Genomic DNA, 15,551 nt, shown 5'->3' with positions numbered 1-15,551 from the left:
ACCACTGTTGGAACCTAGGTATGCCTGGTACTAAATCAAGTCCAGATTCTTTTTTTTTTTTTAAGATTATTTATTTATTTATTCATGAGAGACACACAGAGAGGCAGAGACACAGGCAGAGGGAGAAGCAGGCTCCCTGCAGGGAGCCCGATGTGGGACTCAATCCCCCCAGGCCCTGGGATCACACCCTGAGCAGAAGGTAGATGCTCAACTGCTGAGCCACCCAGACATCCCAAGTCCAAATTCTTTTTGGTAAGCCAAAGTGTCAGGAGGTCTAGTCTCCAAATTAAGTTCTCTAATAAAGCACTAAATAAATATATCATCACTCAAAGTTCAGTCCTGAATGTTTCACCTTCCTGGCTTGTACATCTCAGAAGCAGTCTATTTATTTACCTGTAGCAAAGTTAATCCCGGTTTCTCCTTAAAGAAACATGCATGTGGTTTTCTGAATCAAACACATTTTTCAGTGTTAATACAACCATCAGGTTCATCTCATCTAACCACTTCTAATGCAATCTCCTCAGAGACAGTCAAATGTTCTGTACTTAAATTCCATCAGAAAGGGACAGCGTTTGGGGAGCTTTGGTGGCTCAGTTGGTTAAGCGTCTGCCTTCAGCTCATGTCATTAACGCAGGGTCCTGGGATTCAGGTCAGGTCATTAACCCAGGTTACTGGGATCCAGCCCTGCATCAGGCTACCTGCTCAGCGAGGAGCCTGCTTCTCCCTCTCCTGCCCTCCCCTCCCCCCGCCGCTTGTGTTTTCTGTGAAATAAATAAAATCTTAAGAGGAAAAAAAAAAAGGAAGAAAGAAAAAGAGACAGTGTTTGGGCAATCTGCCCAGGTCTGAGACACATCCCCTGGTGTCAGAGCAGCTCCTAATATCTTGAAGTTATAAAGTGCCTTCCAGGGCAGCCCCGGTGGCACAGCGGTTTAGCGCCGCCTGGAGACCCGGGATCCAGTCCCAACGTTGGGCTCCCTGCATGGAGCCTGCTTCTCCCTCTGCCTGTGTCTCTGCCTCTCTCTCTCTCTCTCTCTGAATAAATAAATAAGTAAATCTTTAAAAAATTAAAAAAAATAATAAAGTGCCTTCCAATCACTTTTACCCAAGAGCCTGGCTGTGGTCTGGATTCTTAACACTTTTCCATTCTCCATTCCTCCAACGTTTCTAGGAACTCCTCAATATCCATGCCATACTGTGCATGTAGACAGACTCTCCAAATGCATGTAATTCTATCACTCCAGCACATCCTGTTTTTGTTTTTTCAATATTTTATTAAGTAATCTCTACACCCAATGTGGGGCTCAAACTCACAACCCTGAGTCACATGCTACACCGAGTAAATCAGCCAGGCGCCCCCAACTCAACTTTTTCTTTGTTAAGGTCCTGACCTAAATATACCTTCCTCTAACAGGTTTCCCTTGATTACTCCCCAGACAAGGAGGCTGAGATGTACCTGCTGTACTTCTTTGCCTCCCACCCTTCTCAGTACTTTAATTACTAACTCATGTCTGCTGCTTCTGCTGGATTACTCTCCTGGAAGGCAAGGACACATCTGTTCTTGGTGTCCCAACCCCAAGACTCAATTAATATATATGTAATAAAAAAATGAATAAAGTCTGGGTTGAGGCTCTGGAACTCAGGAACCCACCTTTAGTTTTAGAATTCATATAATTTATATAACTGGTCTTCTGAATGGGCTGAACCAAGTAGATACAATCAAGAAACATTTCTTCCCTTTTTACTGCCCTCAAGTACACTCTTTTGATTACCTTACCTTTTCCCTCCCTGGAGAGGCATCTCAGGCAGATTCCATAGTATTTAAGTCATTTTGAGGCCCTCAAGCACAGTCATTTCAGGTAATAAATTGTCCAGTCCTGTTAAATCAAAACCTCTCTCTGCTCTTCCAGTTCCCTGACTTCAAGGTTGTTTCTGACAACTCCAGAGCTGGAGGGGAAGGACCAATGAGATAAACAAGGGGCAAGGCCTTCAAACTTAGCTGATCCTCTTTGTAGCTTTTGGCCTCTTCCTAATGTCTGCTCTTCTGTAGGAGAGGTTAGTGGGTCCTTCAGGTATCTCCACTCCATTTCACAGCACTCTAATGCAGGCCAGTGCCCTCTCCTTCTGACCTCTTGCTGTATCTCTAGCCTCTCTGTTGGGATTCTTCCTGCCTTCATAGGTGAGATCCTTTAGATGGCTCAGCTACCTTCTACAGACTCTACCTACCCCAATAACTGGTGGGGGTGTAGCTAATCCAACTGCTGGTCTCTCACATTTACCAAGTCATCAAGAGCTGCTCTAGGAAGGAGGCAGACAGCACTCTTTCCAACCTCTAAATTCCAGGTAACATCCCAGGTTATCTTCACACCACACTGGTGGCAGCTGGTGTAGGCTGACATTTCTACTATTTGGCAGACTGAGACATAGGCTCCCAACTATCCTGATTGCAAATGCTACAATTATCTCCGTGGGTTCACCTGAAGGGCCTCTTATTTGGCTTTAAGATGGGAATGTCCTATGAATGTCTTTTAAAGAATCTTTTCCAGGGCTCCTGGGTGGCTCAGTTGGTTAAGTGTGCCCTCAGCTCAGGTTGTGATCCCAGGGTCCTAGGATCAAGTCCCTCCTGCTCAGGAGGGAGTCTGCTTCTCCCTCTCCCTCTGTGTGCTCTCTCAAATAAATAAATCTTTGGGATGTCTGGGTGGCTCAGTGGTTGAGCGTCTGCCTTTGGCTCAGAGCATGACCTCAGGTCTGGGGATCGATTCCTGCATTAGGCTCCCTGCAAGGAGCCTGCTTCTCCCTCTGTCTGTGTCTCTGTCTCTGTATGTCTCTCATGAATAAATAAATAAAATCTTTAAAATAAATAAATCTTTAAAAAAATAATCTTTCCACTGACACCCTCACCACTACTCCACTGCCTTCTCCTAGATAGGCTTGAGGTGGGTGATGGACTTGAAGGTCCAAGGACCATTTTAGCCATCTCCTACTAAGCCCTGCTTTAGACTGTGGGGAAACTTGTCACCCCTTGTTCTCCACTCTGAGGCTTTTGATGAAATTCCCAGACACGGACAAAATCCTGCTTTGAGATCTAGTTACACCTGTCAAGCTCTTCCCTGCTCTAGCTTAGTAGACAGAATTTGAAGATGCAGAACATTCAGATCTCTAAGATATAATAAATATTTGAATACTCTGCTTTTCACACTGGAGAGTTTGAATAGACAGACACTAGAAGTTGTAGCATACCTACTGTAAACATCCATTTTTATGTTAACCCACATATGAATGTGTTATGGAATAAAATGCAAAGTTTTGAGGGTGAAAAAAACCAACAGGATCTTTCAAATAAACTATTGAACTCACTGTCAACTACTTCATCTATAGACTCTAGGAGTAGTACATGGAAACACTTGAGAACTTTCTGAATGAATTATTTTGTGGGATAGTTGGATCCTGCAAAATTGGAATTACCTTTCTGAAGCAAATGGAGAAACACTGCAGATAAATTAGGTCACCCTGACTGTTTCACAAACAGCTGAGAAAAGTTTCATAAACCTCTCCCTCTATACTAAGAAGGGAGAGGGGAAATTCAGCAGGACTTCCAGTTATTCTAAAAAAAAAAAAAAAAAAAAAAAAAAAAAAAAGCAGGTATGGATCTGCACATCAAGGGTTAAATACCAGCAGAGGTTTTGTCCATGTATGGTTTAGTGTTTGTTCTTTTGAAGATTGCCTAAGCTACATTTGCTATTTCCATCTGCCTTGTAGGCTGAGCTGCCTGTAACATCCAGCAAAAAAAACCCTGGAAACAAAAGCACCAAGTCCCTGGGAGGAGCAAAGGGGAAAGCCATGAAAGCTGGTCTCCTCAATCCACCACAGGCTTCAGAAGACTCAGCAGATGGTGTAGATTAAAGGAGAAACAGGAATCAGGCAGAATTAAGTGGGTGGCTGGGGCCTGTGGAGAAATTTTAGGCGCCTAACAGTTGGAAGACCTTATGGTTCCCTAGCACAAAACAAAACAGTCTCCAAACAACAATTTAAGCCTTTAATGAGCAATGACTGCATTGGTAGGGAACATCTCATCTCTAAATTTAACTTTTAATTTCCCCAAGAACTCATACCTTTATGATGTACCTGATTTTCCTTCCAACACTATTCAGAAATGCAAACCAAGTCACATCTGCAATTTTTAAGTGTTTACCTTTCTTGAGAATCTTCTTCACTTTCACATAGTTCCCTTGTTTGACATATTCATGAAGCTGAGCTTCCAAGGAGTCATTTCTTAAGGAACCAAGCTGAACAGGACACGGGACTGGAAGATGAACAGCCCGAGACATCCTGTTTCAAAAGAAAGCAACATTCTTATTTTAACTCAATCAGAAATGCTATGAAGCAACTTAGATTCTTTCATATTTCTTTCTCTTCCTGTCCACTTTTATTTCTAATGAACAGGATTAGGGGAATAATTACTGAAACTCTACAAGATTAATTTTTGGTTTATTTTTAATATTACTGGTGAAATTGAAAAACTAATAGCATTAATTCTCAGGACTAAAAAGTTATGGCTCCTGGGAAGTAAAATTAGAAATATACATATTAGTTGTATCATTAGGATAACTAGGTACCTATTAGTTTTGAAAGGTTAGTACATAAATGTAGTTACTACATGGTGATATAGACAGTATAGCATAATGGGTGAGGTTCAGTTTAGACTCTGGTCCTGGCCCTATCACCTCTGTAACTGTGACCTTGGAGAAATTTTTTAACCTTGATAGGCCTCAATTTCTTCATCTGTAAATGGAGATAACAATAACCAATAATGAGAGGCTTGAATGAGCTAGTATGTGTAAAGTGCTTAGAACTGTGCCCAGCACCAAGCCAGCTCTGTTAGTATGCACAATCAAATCCATGCAGAGAAATTTTAACTTTTCACATGTGGCATTCATACGTGACCATCACAGAGTCAAGTCAAATGTTTGTGGTATACCTACCATGTGTCCTCAAATGTGACAGGTATTGTTTAAGACACCTAAAATTGGATCCCCGCCATCACAATGGTTGGTCTAGCAGGACAGACAAGAGGTACCATGCCAGTGCTCCACAGACAGGTGATAAGAGAGGGAAGCCCCATCCACATGAATCAACAAACATACAGATCAGGGACATAACTGTTACATGGAGAGAAGAGTGTGAAAAGGGGTGAAGCAAAAGAAAAAGGCAAGAAGGTTAACACATTTAGTAAGTCTTCACCAGCCAGGAAGCTTATGTCAGAATTTCTTTCCTTTTTAAGGATGAGTAATATTTCATTTAAGGTATATACATTTTGCTTATCTATTCATCAATGGACACTTGGGTGGATTCTACCTTTGACTGTTGTAAATAATGCTGCTATGGACATTTTGGTGTACAGTCTCTTCAAATACCTGTTTTCAATTCTTTTGGCTATATACCCAAGAAGCAGGATTCCTGGATCACATGGTAATTCTTTTTTCTTTCTGTTTTTGACAGGGAAGGGCAGAGGGAGAGAGGGAGGGAGAATCCCAAGCAGGCTCCACTCTCTTTGTGGAGCCTGATGCAGGACTTGATCCCACAACCCTGAGATCATGACCTGAGCTGAAACCAAGGTTTGGGTGCTTAACCAACTGAGCTACCCAGGCACCCCTCACATGATAATTCTGTTTAATTTTTTGAGGAATTGCCATACTGTTTTCTGTACTGGCTATACCATTTTGCATTCCCACCACAAGTACACAAGAGTTCCAGTTTTTCCAGATCCTCACCAACACTCATTATTTCCTGTGTTTTTTTGTTTTGTTTTGTTTTTAAGATTTGTTTGAGAGAGAGAGAGAGAGCACCAGTGGGAGGGGTAGAGGGAGAGAGAGAGAGAATCTCAAGGCTCAATCCTGCGACCTGAGATCATGACCTGAGCTGAAACCAAGAGTGGACACTCAACCAACTGCACCACCCAGGTACCCCTGTTTTTTCCCTTAATAATATAGCCTTCTTAATGATTCTTGATCTCTTTATTTTTACTTAATTGTATTTACACAGGGAGACCTGGGTGGCTCAGTGATTGAGCATCTGCCTTCTGCTCAGGTCGTGATCCTGGGGTCCTGGGATCAAGTCCTGAATCAGGCTCCCCGCCAGGAGTGTGCTTCTCCCTCTGCCTATGTCTCTGCTTCTCTCTGTGTGTCTCTCATAAATAAATGAATGAATGAATGAATGAAATCTTAAAAAAAAAAAAAAGTTCAAATAAAGCCAATAAAACCCTGAGACCCACTTAGTGTTTACATGATTACTTTTTCCTAAAGCTCCAGAATACACACATCTCTTGAGGATTGAAGCATAGCTTGTGTTCATTATTTACACATTAATATTCACTCCCTTAGTATTTCTAGTTGTCCTTCTTTTTTCTCAATAATCATCAGAACTTAATTCTTTTTGTTTGTTTAAGATGTTATTTATTCATTTGAGAGATAGAGCATGAGCAGGAGAGGGAGAGGGAGAAACAGATTCCCCTGCTGAGCAGGGAGCCCAATGATGGGCTCCATCCCTACCCGGAGACCATGACCTGAACAGAAAGCAGACACATAATCGCTTAATGGACTAAGCCATCCAGGTGCCCCAATTCTAAGAAACTAATCTTTAAGGAGTAGTGGGCCTCAAAATGTTATCCAGGGTTCACAATCAACACTGCAGAGCAGGGTAAAACAGTTTTTTGTTTTGTTTTGTTTTTAAGATTTTATTTATTTGAGAGAGGGAAGGAGAGAACAGGAGGGCGCACAAGGAGGGGGAGAGGAAGAGGGAGGACCAGTGGACTCCAGTGAGCCAGGAACGGGGGTGGGGTGGGGTGGAGGGGTTGGATGTTGCAGCTAGATCCCAGGACCAGGAGATTATGATCATAGCCAAAGTAGTCTACACTACTGAGCCACCCAGGTGCCCTTAGGTAAAAATATTTAAAACAATCCTTGAGCAGGATCCCTGGGTGGCTCAGCGGTTTAGTGCCTGCCTTCAGCCCAGGGCGTGATCCAGGAGTTCCACATCTGGCTCCCTGCATGGAGCCTACTTCTCTCTCTGCACCCCACCTGACCTCCCTCCCTCCCTCCCTCCCTCCCTCATAAATAAACAAAACGTTAAAAAAATCTTTGACTTTGCAGCCTCTCTGGAAAATTCTAAATACAAACACATTTCACTAACTTACATGCAGTCCTTTACTCCTCAGTAGAACATTAGTGCCCCAAAAACTAAAAGCTCAATTATCACTCAATTACTTTTACTTTATTAAAAGTTATTTATTTATTCATGAGAGACAGAAAAAAGAGACACAGGCAAGGGAGAAGCAAGCTCCGCATAGGAAGCCCGATGTGGGACACAATCCCTCGACCCTGGGATCAAAGACAGACGTATGATAAGGTGAATATAAGAACACAAAGTAAAACCACAGAAACTACCGCAGAAAAGAACAAGAGACAGCTCTGCCTTTTAGCACAATTAACAGGGGAAAGCGCGAACGCAGTCCCCCACTACCACAAATTATGCAGTCGAGTTTCCCACATTTGGGGAAATCGCAGGGGTCAGCACATCCGGAGTGCAATGGATGAGCCTCGCCCTGGGAAAACCACCTTCGTGATCATGGTATCTCCCCTGCCAGGTAAGTATGAGGTGAGAAAGAACACAGCAATACCCGCTCCTGCGCACACCACTCTAAGGTTGGGGTCACTCCCGAAACGACTTTAATTGGCCTTTATCTACAAGTACTGACATGAAAAACGAGATTTTTGTACTATATATCTTACTATTGGTAACAGCAGATAATCATACACATTTTTCCAGTAAACACGACCTCAAAGGCTCCTTGTCTTAAATCTGCATACTCCACCTCCCGGCATTACATCACGTGCGCTCGACCCGGCAGAGCCGGCAGCTGCTCTCTTTTTTGAGGCTGCCTTCGCAGACCAGTTCCTTCCCTTTGCCCCAACCTAATTTTCCTGACGGAAATCCATCCCTCTCCCAACTTTTGGCGTAGCTGAAAGTTTTCAGATCTCCCTGCCTGAAGTACTCTTTGGCAAACGGACACGAATAGCTTCCAACCGCAAGCCAGCTTAGCTTCAGGCTTTCCAGAAATACCAATGCTCCACACCAAACCGGCACCATTTTCTCCTATTGCAGCAGGTGGAGGAGGAAGAGCGTGGAGGAGCAAATGTGGCTACGTGTTAACAGGGTATATTGCAGAGTAAGGCTTTGGGAATTCAAGATTTCTTTCTTTTTTTTTTTAAGGATTTTATTTATTTATTCATGAAAGACGCACACACAGAGAGGCAGAGGCACAGGCAGAGGGAGAAGCAGGCTCCATGCAGGGAGCCCGATGTGGGACTTGATCCCAGGTCTCCAGGATCACACCCTGGTTCGAAGGCAACGCTAAACCGCTGAGCCACCCAGGCTGCCCCATATATGATTCCATTTTATATGAAATTTCTAGACAGGGCAAATCTATAAGAGATAGAAAGATCAGTTGTTGCCTATGGCTAGGGTTGAGGCATGGGAACCAGGAATAACTGCAAATGGGCACAAGAGAATTTGGGGGGGTTTCATAAAAATGTTTTAAAACTGGATTGTGGTATTGGATGGGCAACTATATAAAATACTAATCATTAAACCAAGTAATGAGTGACTGTTATCTGTATATTACACTTCAATAAAGTGGCTAATAATGTCAAGAAAAAGAGCCATTATCTTTAGAGATACATACTGAAATAATCATGGCTGAAATACAAGGATATATGGGATTTACTTCAAAAGAGGTTTGGGGGTTTAGGATGTGAAGGTATAGATGAATCAAGATTGGCCTTGCATCGATCATTGCTGAAGCCTAGTATGGTATGGCTAGCTGGGAGAATACTATGTTTATCTCTTTTAGTTTACATGAGAAGTTTTTCATAATAAAAAAAAATACATTTTTCATAATATAAAGAAGGAAACCATCTTTTCCCTCATGATTTTGAGTACCTTGAGATGTTAATACCCTAGCCTTCCCATCTGTGAATAACAATGGATGGAGAAAAGGAGGAGGTACAGCCTCCTGGATTCTACATTTAATAGGTAAAAAAAAAAAAAAAAAGAAGGTACAGGTCAGATCTAGAGGTCATGTTTTTCTCCTTTCTTTCCCCTTATATCACACATTCAATCCACAGTAAGTCTTTATCATTTTTCTTAAGAAATAAGAATCTGATCGGGATCCCTGGGTGGCGCAGCGGTTTAGTGCCTGCCTTTGGCCCAGGGCGCGATCCTGGAGACCTGGGATCGAATCCCACGTCGGGCTCCCGGTGCATGGAGCCTGCTTCTCCCTCTGCCTGTGTCTCTGCCTCTCTCTCTCTGAGTGTGTGACTATCATAAATAAATAAAAATTAAATTAAAAAAAGAAATAAGAATCTGATCCCTTCTCACTATTTCTAGTGCTACCACTTTGGTACAAGCCATTTCAATTGTATTTCTATGTACCAGCAATGAACACTTAGAAAACGAGAATTTTAAGTTAGGTAAAGAAAGACAAATCCTGTGTGACTTCACTTATATGTAGAATCTACAAGACAAAACTTAGATTCACCAATAGAGAAAAGAGATGGATGGTTGATTTTCAGAGGGTACGGGGGGTAGGGGGCATACTGGATGAAGGAAATTAAGAAGTACAAACTTCTAGCTATAAAATAAATAAGTCATGGGGATGTAACGTTCAGTATGGGGAATTTGGCCAATAATATTGTATTAACTTTGTAAAGCGAGAGATTGTAACTAGACCTATTGGTGACTTTTTCACAATGTATACAAATGTCCAATCCCTATGTTGTACACCTGAAATATAACATTGTATGTCAATTATACCTGAATAAATAAAATAAAAAGAAAATGAAATTTTCTTCAGTGCCAGATACTTCATATTTTCCTACCACTTACATTTCCTCCTGCCTTTTCTTCTATTACTCTACATAGTCTACAATAATATGATTAATAAATTATTTCTTTTTATGATTGGAAGAGGCAAATCATAACATTTTCCTTTTTATTTTAGGTTTTTAAAAAAATTTTATTTATTTATTCATGAGAGATACAGAGAGAGGAGCAGAGACATAGGTAGAGGAAGAAGCAGGCTCCCCACAGGGAACCTGATGCAGAACTTGATCCCAGAACCCTGGCATCATGAGCCGGGGTTCTGGGATCGTGAGCCACCCAGGTGCCCCATTTTTTAATTTATTTTTTTATTTTATTTTATTTTATTTATTTATTTATTTTTTTAAATTTTTATTTATTTATGATAGTCACACATACATTGAGAGAGAGAGAGAGAGGCAGAGACACAGGCAGAGGGAGAAGCAGGCTCCACGCACCGGGAGCCCGATGTGGGATTCGATCCCGGGTCTCCAGGATCGCGCCCTGGGCCAAAGGCAGGCGCCAAACCGCTGCGCCACCCAGGATCCCTAATTTATTTTTTTAAAGACTATTTATTTATTGTGTGTGTGAGAGAGAGAGAGATCATAAGCAGGGGGAGGGGCAGAGGGAGAAGACAACTGCACTGAGCAGGGAGCCTCATATGGGGATCGATCAACCCCTGAACCCTGGGATCATGACCTGAGCTGAAGGCAGAGGCTCAACTGACTGAGGCACTCAAGTGTCCTCATAACATTTTCTTTTAAAACCCCAAAGCCAGGACTCCTGGGTGGCTCAATGGTTGAGCATCTGCCTTGGCTCAGGGCGTGATCCTGGATCCGGGGATCGAGTCCCATATCGGGCTCCTCACAGGAAGCCTGCTTCTCCCTCTGCCTATGTCTCTGCCTCTCTGTGTCTCTCATGAATAAATTAAAATCTTTTTTTAAAAAAAACAACCTCAACCCAAACCCTTGCTAATATCCTTATCTTTCCAAGTGAGGAGTTAACAAGTAATAAAGAGATGTGATTTAAAATTACCAAGGGGGGCAGCCCTGGTGGCTCAGCAGTTTAGCGCCGCCTTCAGCCCAGGGCCTGATCCTGGAGACCCAGGACAGAGTCTCACATCAGGCTCCCTGTATGGAGCCTGCTTCTCCCTCTGCCTGTGTCTCTGCCTCTCTCTCTCTCTCTCTGTGTCTCTCATGAATAAATAAGTAAAATCTTAAAAAAAAAAAAAATTACCAAGGGGGCACCTGGATGGCTCAGTTGGTTAAACATCCAACTCTTGGTTTCCGTTCAGGTCATGATCTTGGCTTGAGATCATGGGATTGAGCCCTGTGTTGAGTTCCCCAATCAGCAGGGAGTCTGCTCGAGTTACTTTCCCTCTGCCCCTACTCATGCTCGCTCTCTTTTTCTATCTCTATAATAAATAAATAAATCTGTAAATAAAATAAAATTACCAAGGGAACTGACTGAAGAACTGAAAATTGTTCCCTAAATAAAAGGACAGAGGAAGGAGGGTACTGTTTGGGGGGGGGAATATCAGCCAAATCCTCAGTATAAACAGCAGCACAAACATTATTTACTGAGGTAACCATGATGGAACAGCTATACAAGTTTTACAAGTAGTAGGTCTCCTGGCTGGCTCAGTAGGTAAAGCATGCTAGTCTTCATCTGGACTTGTGAGGTCAAGCCCCATGTTGGGCTTAGAGCTTACTTTAAAAAAAAGAAAGAAAAGAAAAAGAAAAAGCAGTGCTCTGGGGGAGGAATGGATGTGAGAAAGGGTGGATCAGGGGAGTGTTACTCAGGTTGAATCTTTCTGTATGATGCTTTCACATGCATAATGTTATTTTAATAAAATTGGGGGTAAAAATCAAGATCCAGGAGAAAATATAAAACACTTTCACGGGATCCCTGGGTGGCGCAGCGGTTTGGCGCCTGCCTTTGGCCCAGGGCGCGATCCTGGAGACCTGGGATCGAATCCCACATCGGGCTCCAGGTGCATGGAGCCTGCTTCTCCCTCTGCCTATGTCTCTGCCTCTCTCTCTCTCTGTGTGACTATCATAAATAAATAAAAAAATTAAAAAAAAAATAAAACACTTTCACTAGCAGAGATTGTACTGTAGTCTAGTTTTTCATTTTCGGGAAAATCTAACAATACAGCTCATGAGACATACCTGAAAAGGAGTGAACCCTTAGGCAGCCCGGGGGGCTCAGCGGTTTAGCGCCGCCTTCAGCCCAGGGCGTGATTCTGGAGACCCAGGATGGAGTCCCATGTTGGGCTCCCTGCATGGAGCCTGCTGCTCCCTCTGCCTGTGCCTCTGCCTTCCCCCCGCCCCCCTCTCTCTCTGTGTGTGTCTCTCATGAATAAATAAATAAAAATCTTAAAAATAAAAATCCTTAAAAAAAAAGGAGTGAACCCCCCCCCCCCCAATTTTAACTACTCATTTAAGTGGTAAATAAACACCCAGGCTTCTTCAAAGTAATCTATCATTTCACACTCTTAATTAACAAAGTGAAGACAATCCCTTATTTACTCCCTTTATCCTCCTCCCTTGGTGCATTTCTAGGTGCTTAGTCACCCAGACACTTCCTTCTATTCTTTTATTGTACACTGCTAAGGAACAACCAAGTGGAAAAACAGCTGCAGATAGCTTAAGGTAGTGAGAAGTGAGCCCTCTAGTGGTTAGCAGAAGAGTACACTCCATTCGGCAAGGAACTGGTACCAAGCGAACGGCCGCGCAAGCAATAATGGCCGCACACATCGGTATACTAACGTAGATAATAGAATTACAAACAGCCACATTGAGGAACTAAAACCCAAGCAGCAAGCCAATCATATGTTTTTTCAAAGTGCAAGTTACTAGTGGCGAGTACAGATGCAGTCCCCCTCTACCAAAAATCATGCCCTCCAGTTTTCCATATTTGAGGAAATTACCGGTCAGCACACCCAAAGTGCAATGACAGACAAATGTATGTACAATGTAAACAGATCAGCAGATACTGCTCATTTACATAGCCTTAGCACCTTTTGGTGACACTGCTCTATTACTACTGGTTTCCTTGATGTGGGAGGCTAAATAATAGCCCACCAAAAATGTCCACCTTAATCCCAAGAACCTGTGAAAGTATGCCTTTAATTTGCATGATTACACAGGTGTGACCAATGATTCTAGGATGGGAAAAACAACTTACAATTATTCTTGTATGTCTAATATGTATATATTAGATCTTATTTATTCATGAGAGACATACAGAGAGGCAGACACAGGTGTCCCTTTTATGCCTAACAACAAAAGGGTTACAGAAAATCAGGAAGGTAGAAAAGGGGCGGCGCCTGGGTAGCTCGGTGGTTGAGCATCTGCCTTTGGCTCAGGTCTCAAGTCCAACCATCTAGGTCCCCTTCAGGGAGCCTGCTTCTCTTCTCCCTCAGCTTCTCTCTCATGAATAAGTAAAACCTTAGCTAAAAAGAAAAAAAAAAAGTAGTAAAAATACATGAAGTTTAAACCCTTGAAGTCCTATTATAAGTGGATATCGGGCAGCCCCGGTGGCGCAGCTGTTTAGCGCCGCCTGCAGCCCGGGGTGTGATCCTAGAAACCTAGGATCGAGTCCCGCGTCGGGCTTCCTGCATGGAGCCTGCCTCTCTCTCGCTCTCTGAATGAATAAATAAATCTTAAAAAAAAAAAAAAACTGGCTATCACCGAGGAACGTGTAGCTCCTCATAACCACAAATAACTTGAAAATTAAGCAAGCTGTACTTACTTAAAATACAGCCTGCCTCTAGCCTTCCAAAGCCACTAATCACATAAAAGCCAATCCTTTTCTTGAACGACAAAACCAGGGGAAAGCGCGAACGCAGTCCCCCACTACCACAAATTATGCAGTCGAGTTTCCCACATTTGGGGAAATCGCAGGGGTCAGCACATCCGGAGTGCAATGGATAAGCCTCGCCCTGGGAAAACCACCTTCGTGATCATGGTATCTCCCCTGCCAGGTAAGTATGAGTTGCTGTACTTGCCCGGCACCTCACGCTCAGATGGAAGTCACTCTAAACATAGGATTACTTTTCTCATGCATTCTATCGACGCCATTGCTCTGAAATAAAGAGTCTTCAAACTATAGTTACTATGCAGCAATATTTTATATATCTGGATATTGCCAAAAATCTTGGAACTATAAGCCCAGTGTAAGCATGACCAGCAGTCATTGCGCTTATCTACATATTCCACACCCCTTTTGCTGATCTCATTTAGCGTATCGTATATTCCTAGCTACTGGTGCTGTTCAAATACAACTCAAAGGTAAAGATGCTCTACAGATTTAAAGATAAATGACATAAATTAGTTCCTTCTTTCAAGGTTTGGGAGCTAATGATGTCACTGATGTCTGGCGCAGATCAGCAAGCCCCTAGCCACGTAATTGAAAGACCAAGACTAAAAAGATTAAATTTGGGAAAACTACATATGAAAATCCAATTCGGGGATCCCTGGGTGGCTCAGCGGTTTAGCGCCTGCCTTTGGCCCAGGGCGCGATCCTGGAGTCCCGGGATCGAGTCCCGCGATCGAGTCCCGCGTCGGGCTCCCGGCATGGAGCCTGCTTCTCCCCCATCCTGTGTCTCTGCCTCTCTCTCTCTCTCTCTCTCTCTCTCTCTCTCTGTGTCTATCATAAACAAATAAACAAACTTTAAAAAAGACAAAGAAAATCCAATTCGTGTATTGCTAAAAATAGGTTGTTCAAGGCTTCAAGCACAAGCACAAAATATGCTCTCTTTCAAATACACAGCAAATGATCACCCTTACTTGAAAAAGCAGTTGTATAAACACTAGTTCTAATTCTGAGGCAAGCTAACTAGGGAAAAGCTCACAGCACCCCCTTCCTATACACACATTTGGGGAAGTCCCAGGGGTGTGCAGAGCTGGAGTGTGATGATGGATTGTGATGATGGTCCACACCATTGGAAGCCCCCTGTCTGACCAGAATGTCTCCCTTCCCAAGCATCAATAAATTGTGTTTCTAAGTATCCTTAGCCCTGCCGGGTGCCAACTCCTCTGTGTTCTATTATACAAGCTGTCATCCGTCATCATTTTCTTTTTCATGGGTGTCTCCGAAATCCAGAACAAGACTACTGAAGACTCCATCCCAGAAGAAACTGCCCAGCCCTCCTTGATTCTTATTAAGATTTTATTTTATTTATTCATGAGAGAAACAGAGAGGCAGAGATACAGGCAGAGGGAGAAGCAGGCTCCCTGTGAGGATCCCAATGTGGAACTCGATCCCAGGACCCTAGAATCATGCCCTGAGCCAAAGGCAGATGCTCAACCACTGAGCCACCCAGGTGCCCTCCTTGACTCATATTAGACTCTTCAATAAGAGCAAATCCTATCTCAGGTAATGGTTAATAATTCCAATACCATATCCACATATAAATATTATTAGTCTTAATCCTATCCTTCCTCCTTCACTGTAAATTAAAATTGGAGTTTCCAAGTTCCAACTGTTCAATTGTCTCTCCATGATCACACCAGAATCAATTTTACAGGACTCCTCTGGTGTTCTCTGCCAAAATGAATTTTTTTTCAAAGATTTTATTTATTAATTCATTAGAGACACACATAGAGAGATAGGCAGAGACACAGGCAGAGGGG

The 15,551-nt window shown here is 42.8% G+C and overlaps 1 protein-coding gene and 2 non-coding genes across 3 annotated transcripts in view; all 3 read right to left on the bottom strand.

Moving 5' to 3' along the window:
• Positions 1-15,551, bottom strand: part of TEX14 (testis expressed 14, intercellular bridge forming factor) — a 108,295-nt gene that overhangs the window by 83,508 nt on the left and 9,236 nt on the right. Inside the window, exon 2 of the mRNA XM_072779782.1 lies at positions 4,190-4,326. Within this exon, the coding sequence (XP_072635883.1) occupies positions 4,190-4,325 (136 nt within the window). The 5' untranslated portion in view covers position 4,326. The remainder of the gene's footprint in view (positions 1-4,189; positions 4,327-15,551) is intronic.
• Positions 7,484-7,647, bottom strand: LOC140607631 (U1 spliceosomal RNA). Its single transcript, XR_012009591.1, has one exon. It is a non-coding gene; the product is annotated as a U1 spliceosomal RNA (small nuclear RNA).
• LOC140607642 (U1 spliceosomal RNA) lies at positions 13,745-13,908 on the bottom strand. Its single transcript, XR_012009601.1, has one exon. It is a non-coding gene; the product is annotated as a U1 spliceosomal RNA (small nuclear RNA).

Source organism: Canis lupus, chromosome 16 (genome assembly GCF_048164855.1).
Source record: "Canis lupus baileyi chromosome 16, mCanLup2.hap1, whole genome shotgun sequence".
NCBI lineage: Eukaryota > Metazoa > Chordata > Mammalia > Carnivora > Canidae > Canis > Canis lupus.
This window is presented reverse-complemented; position numbering and strand designations above follow the sequence as displayed.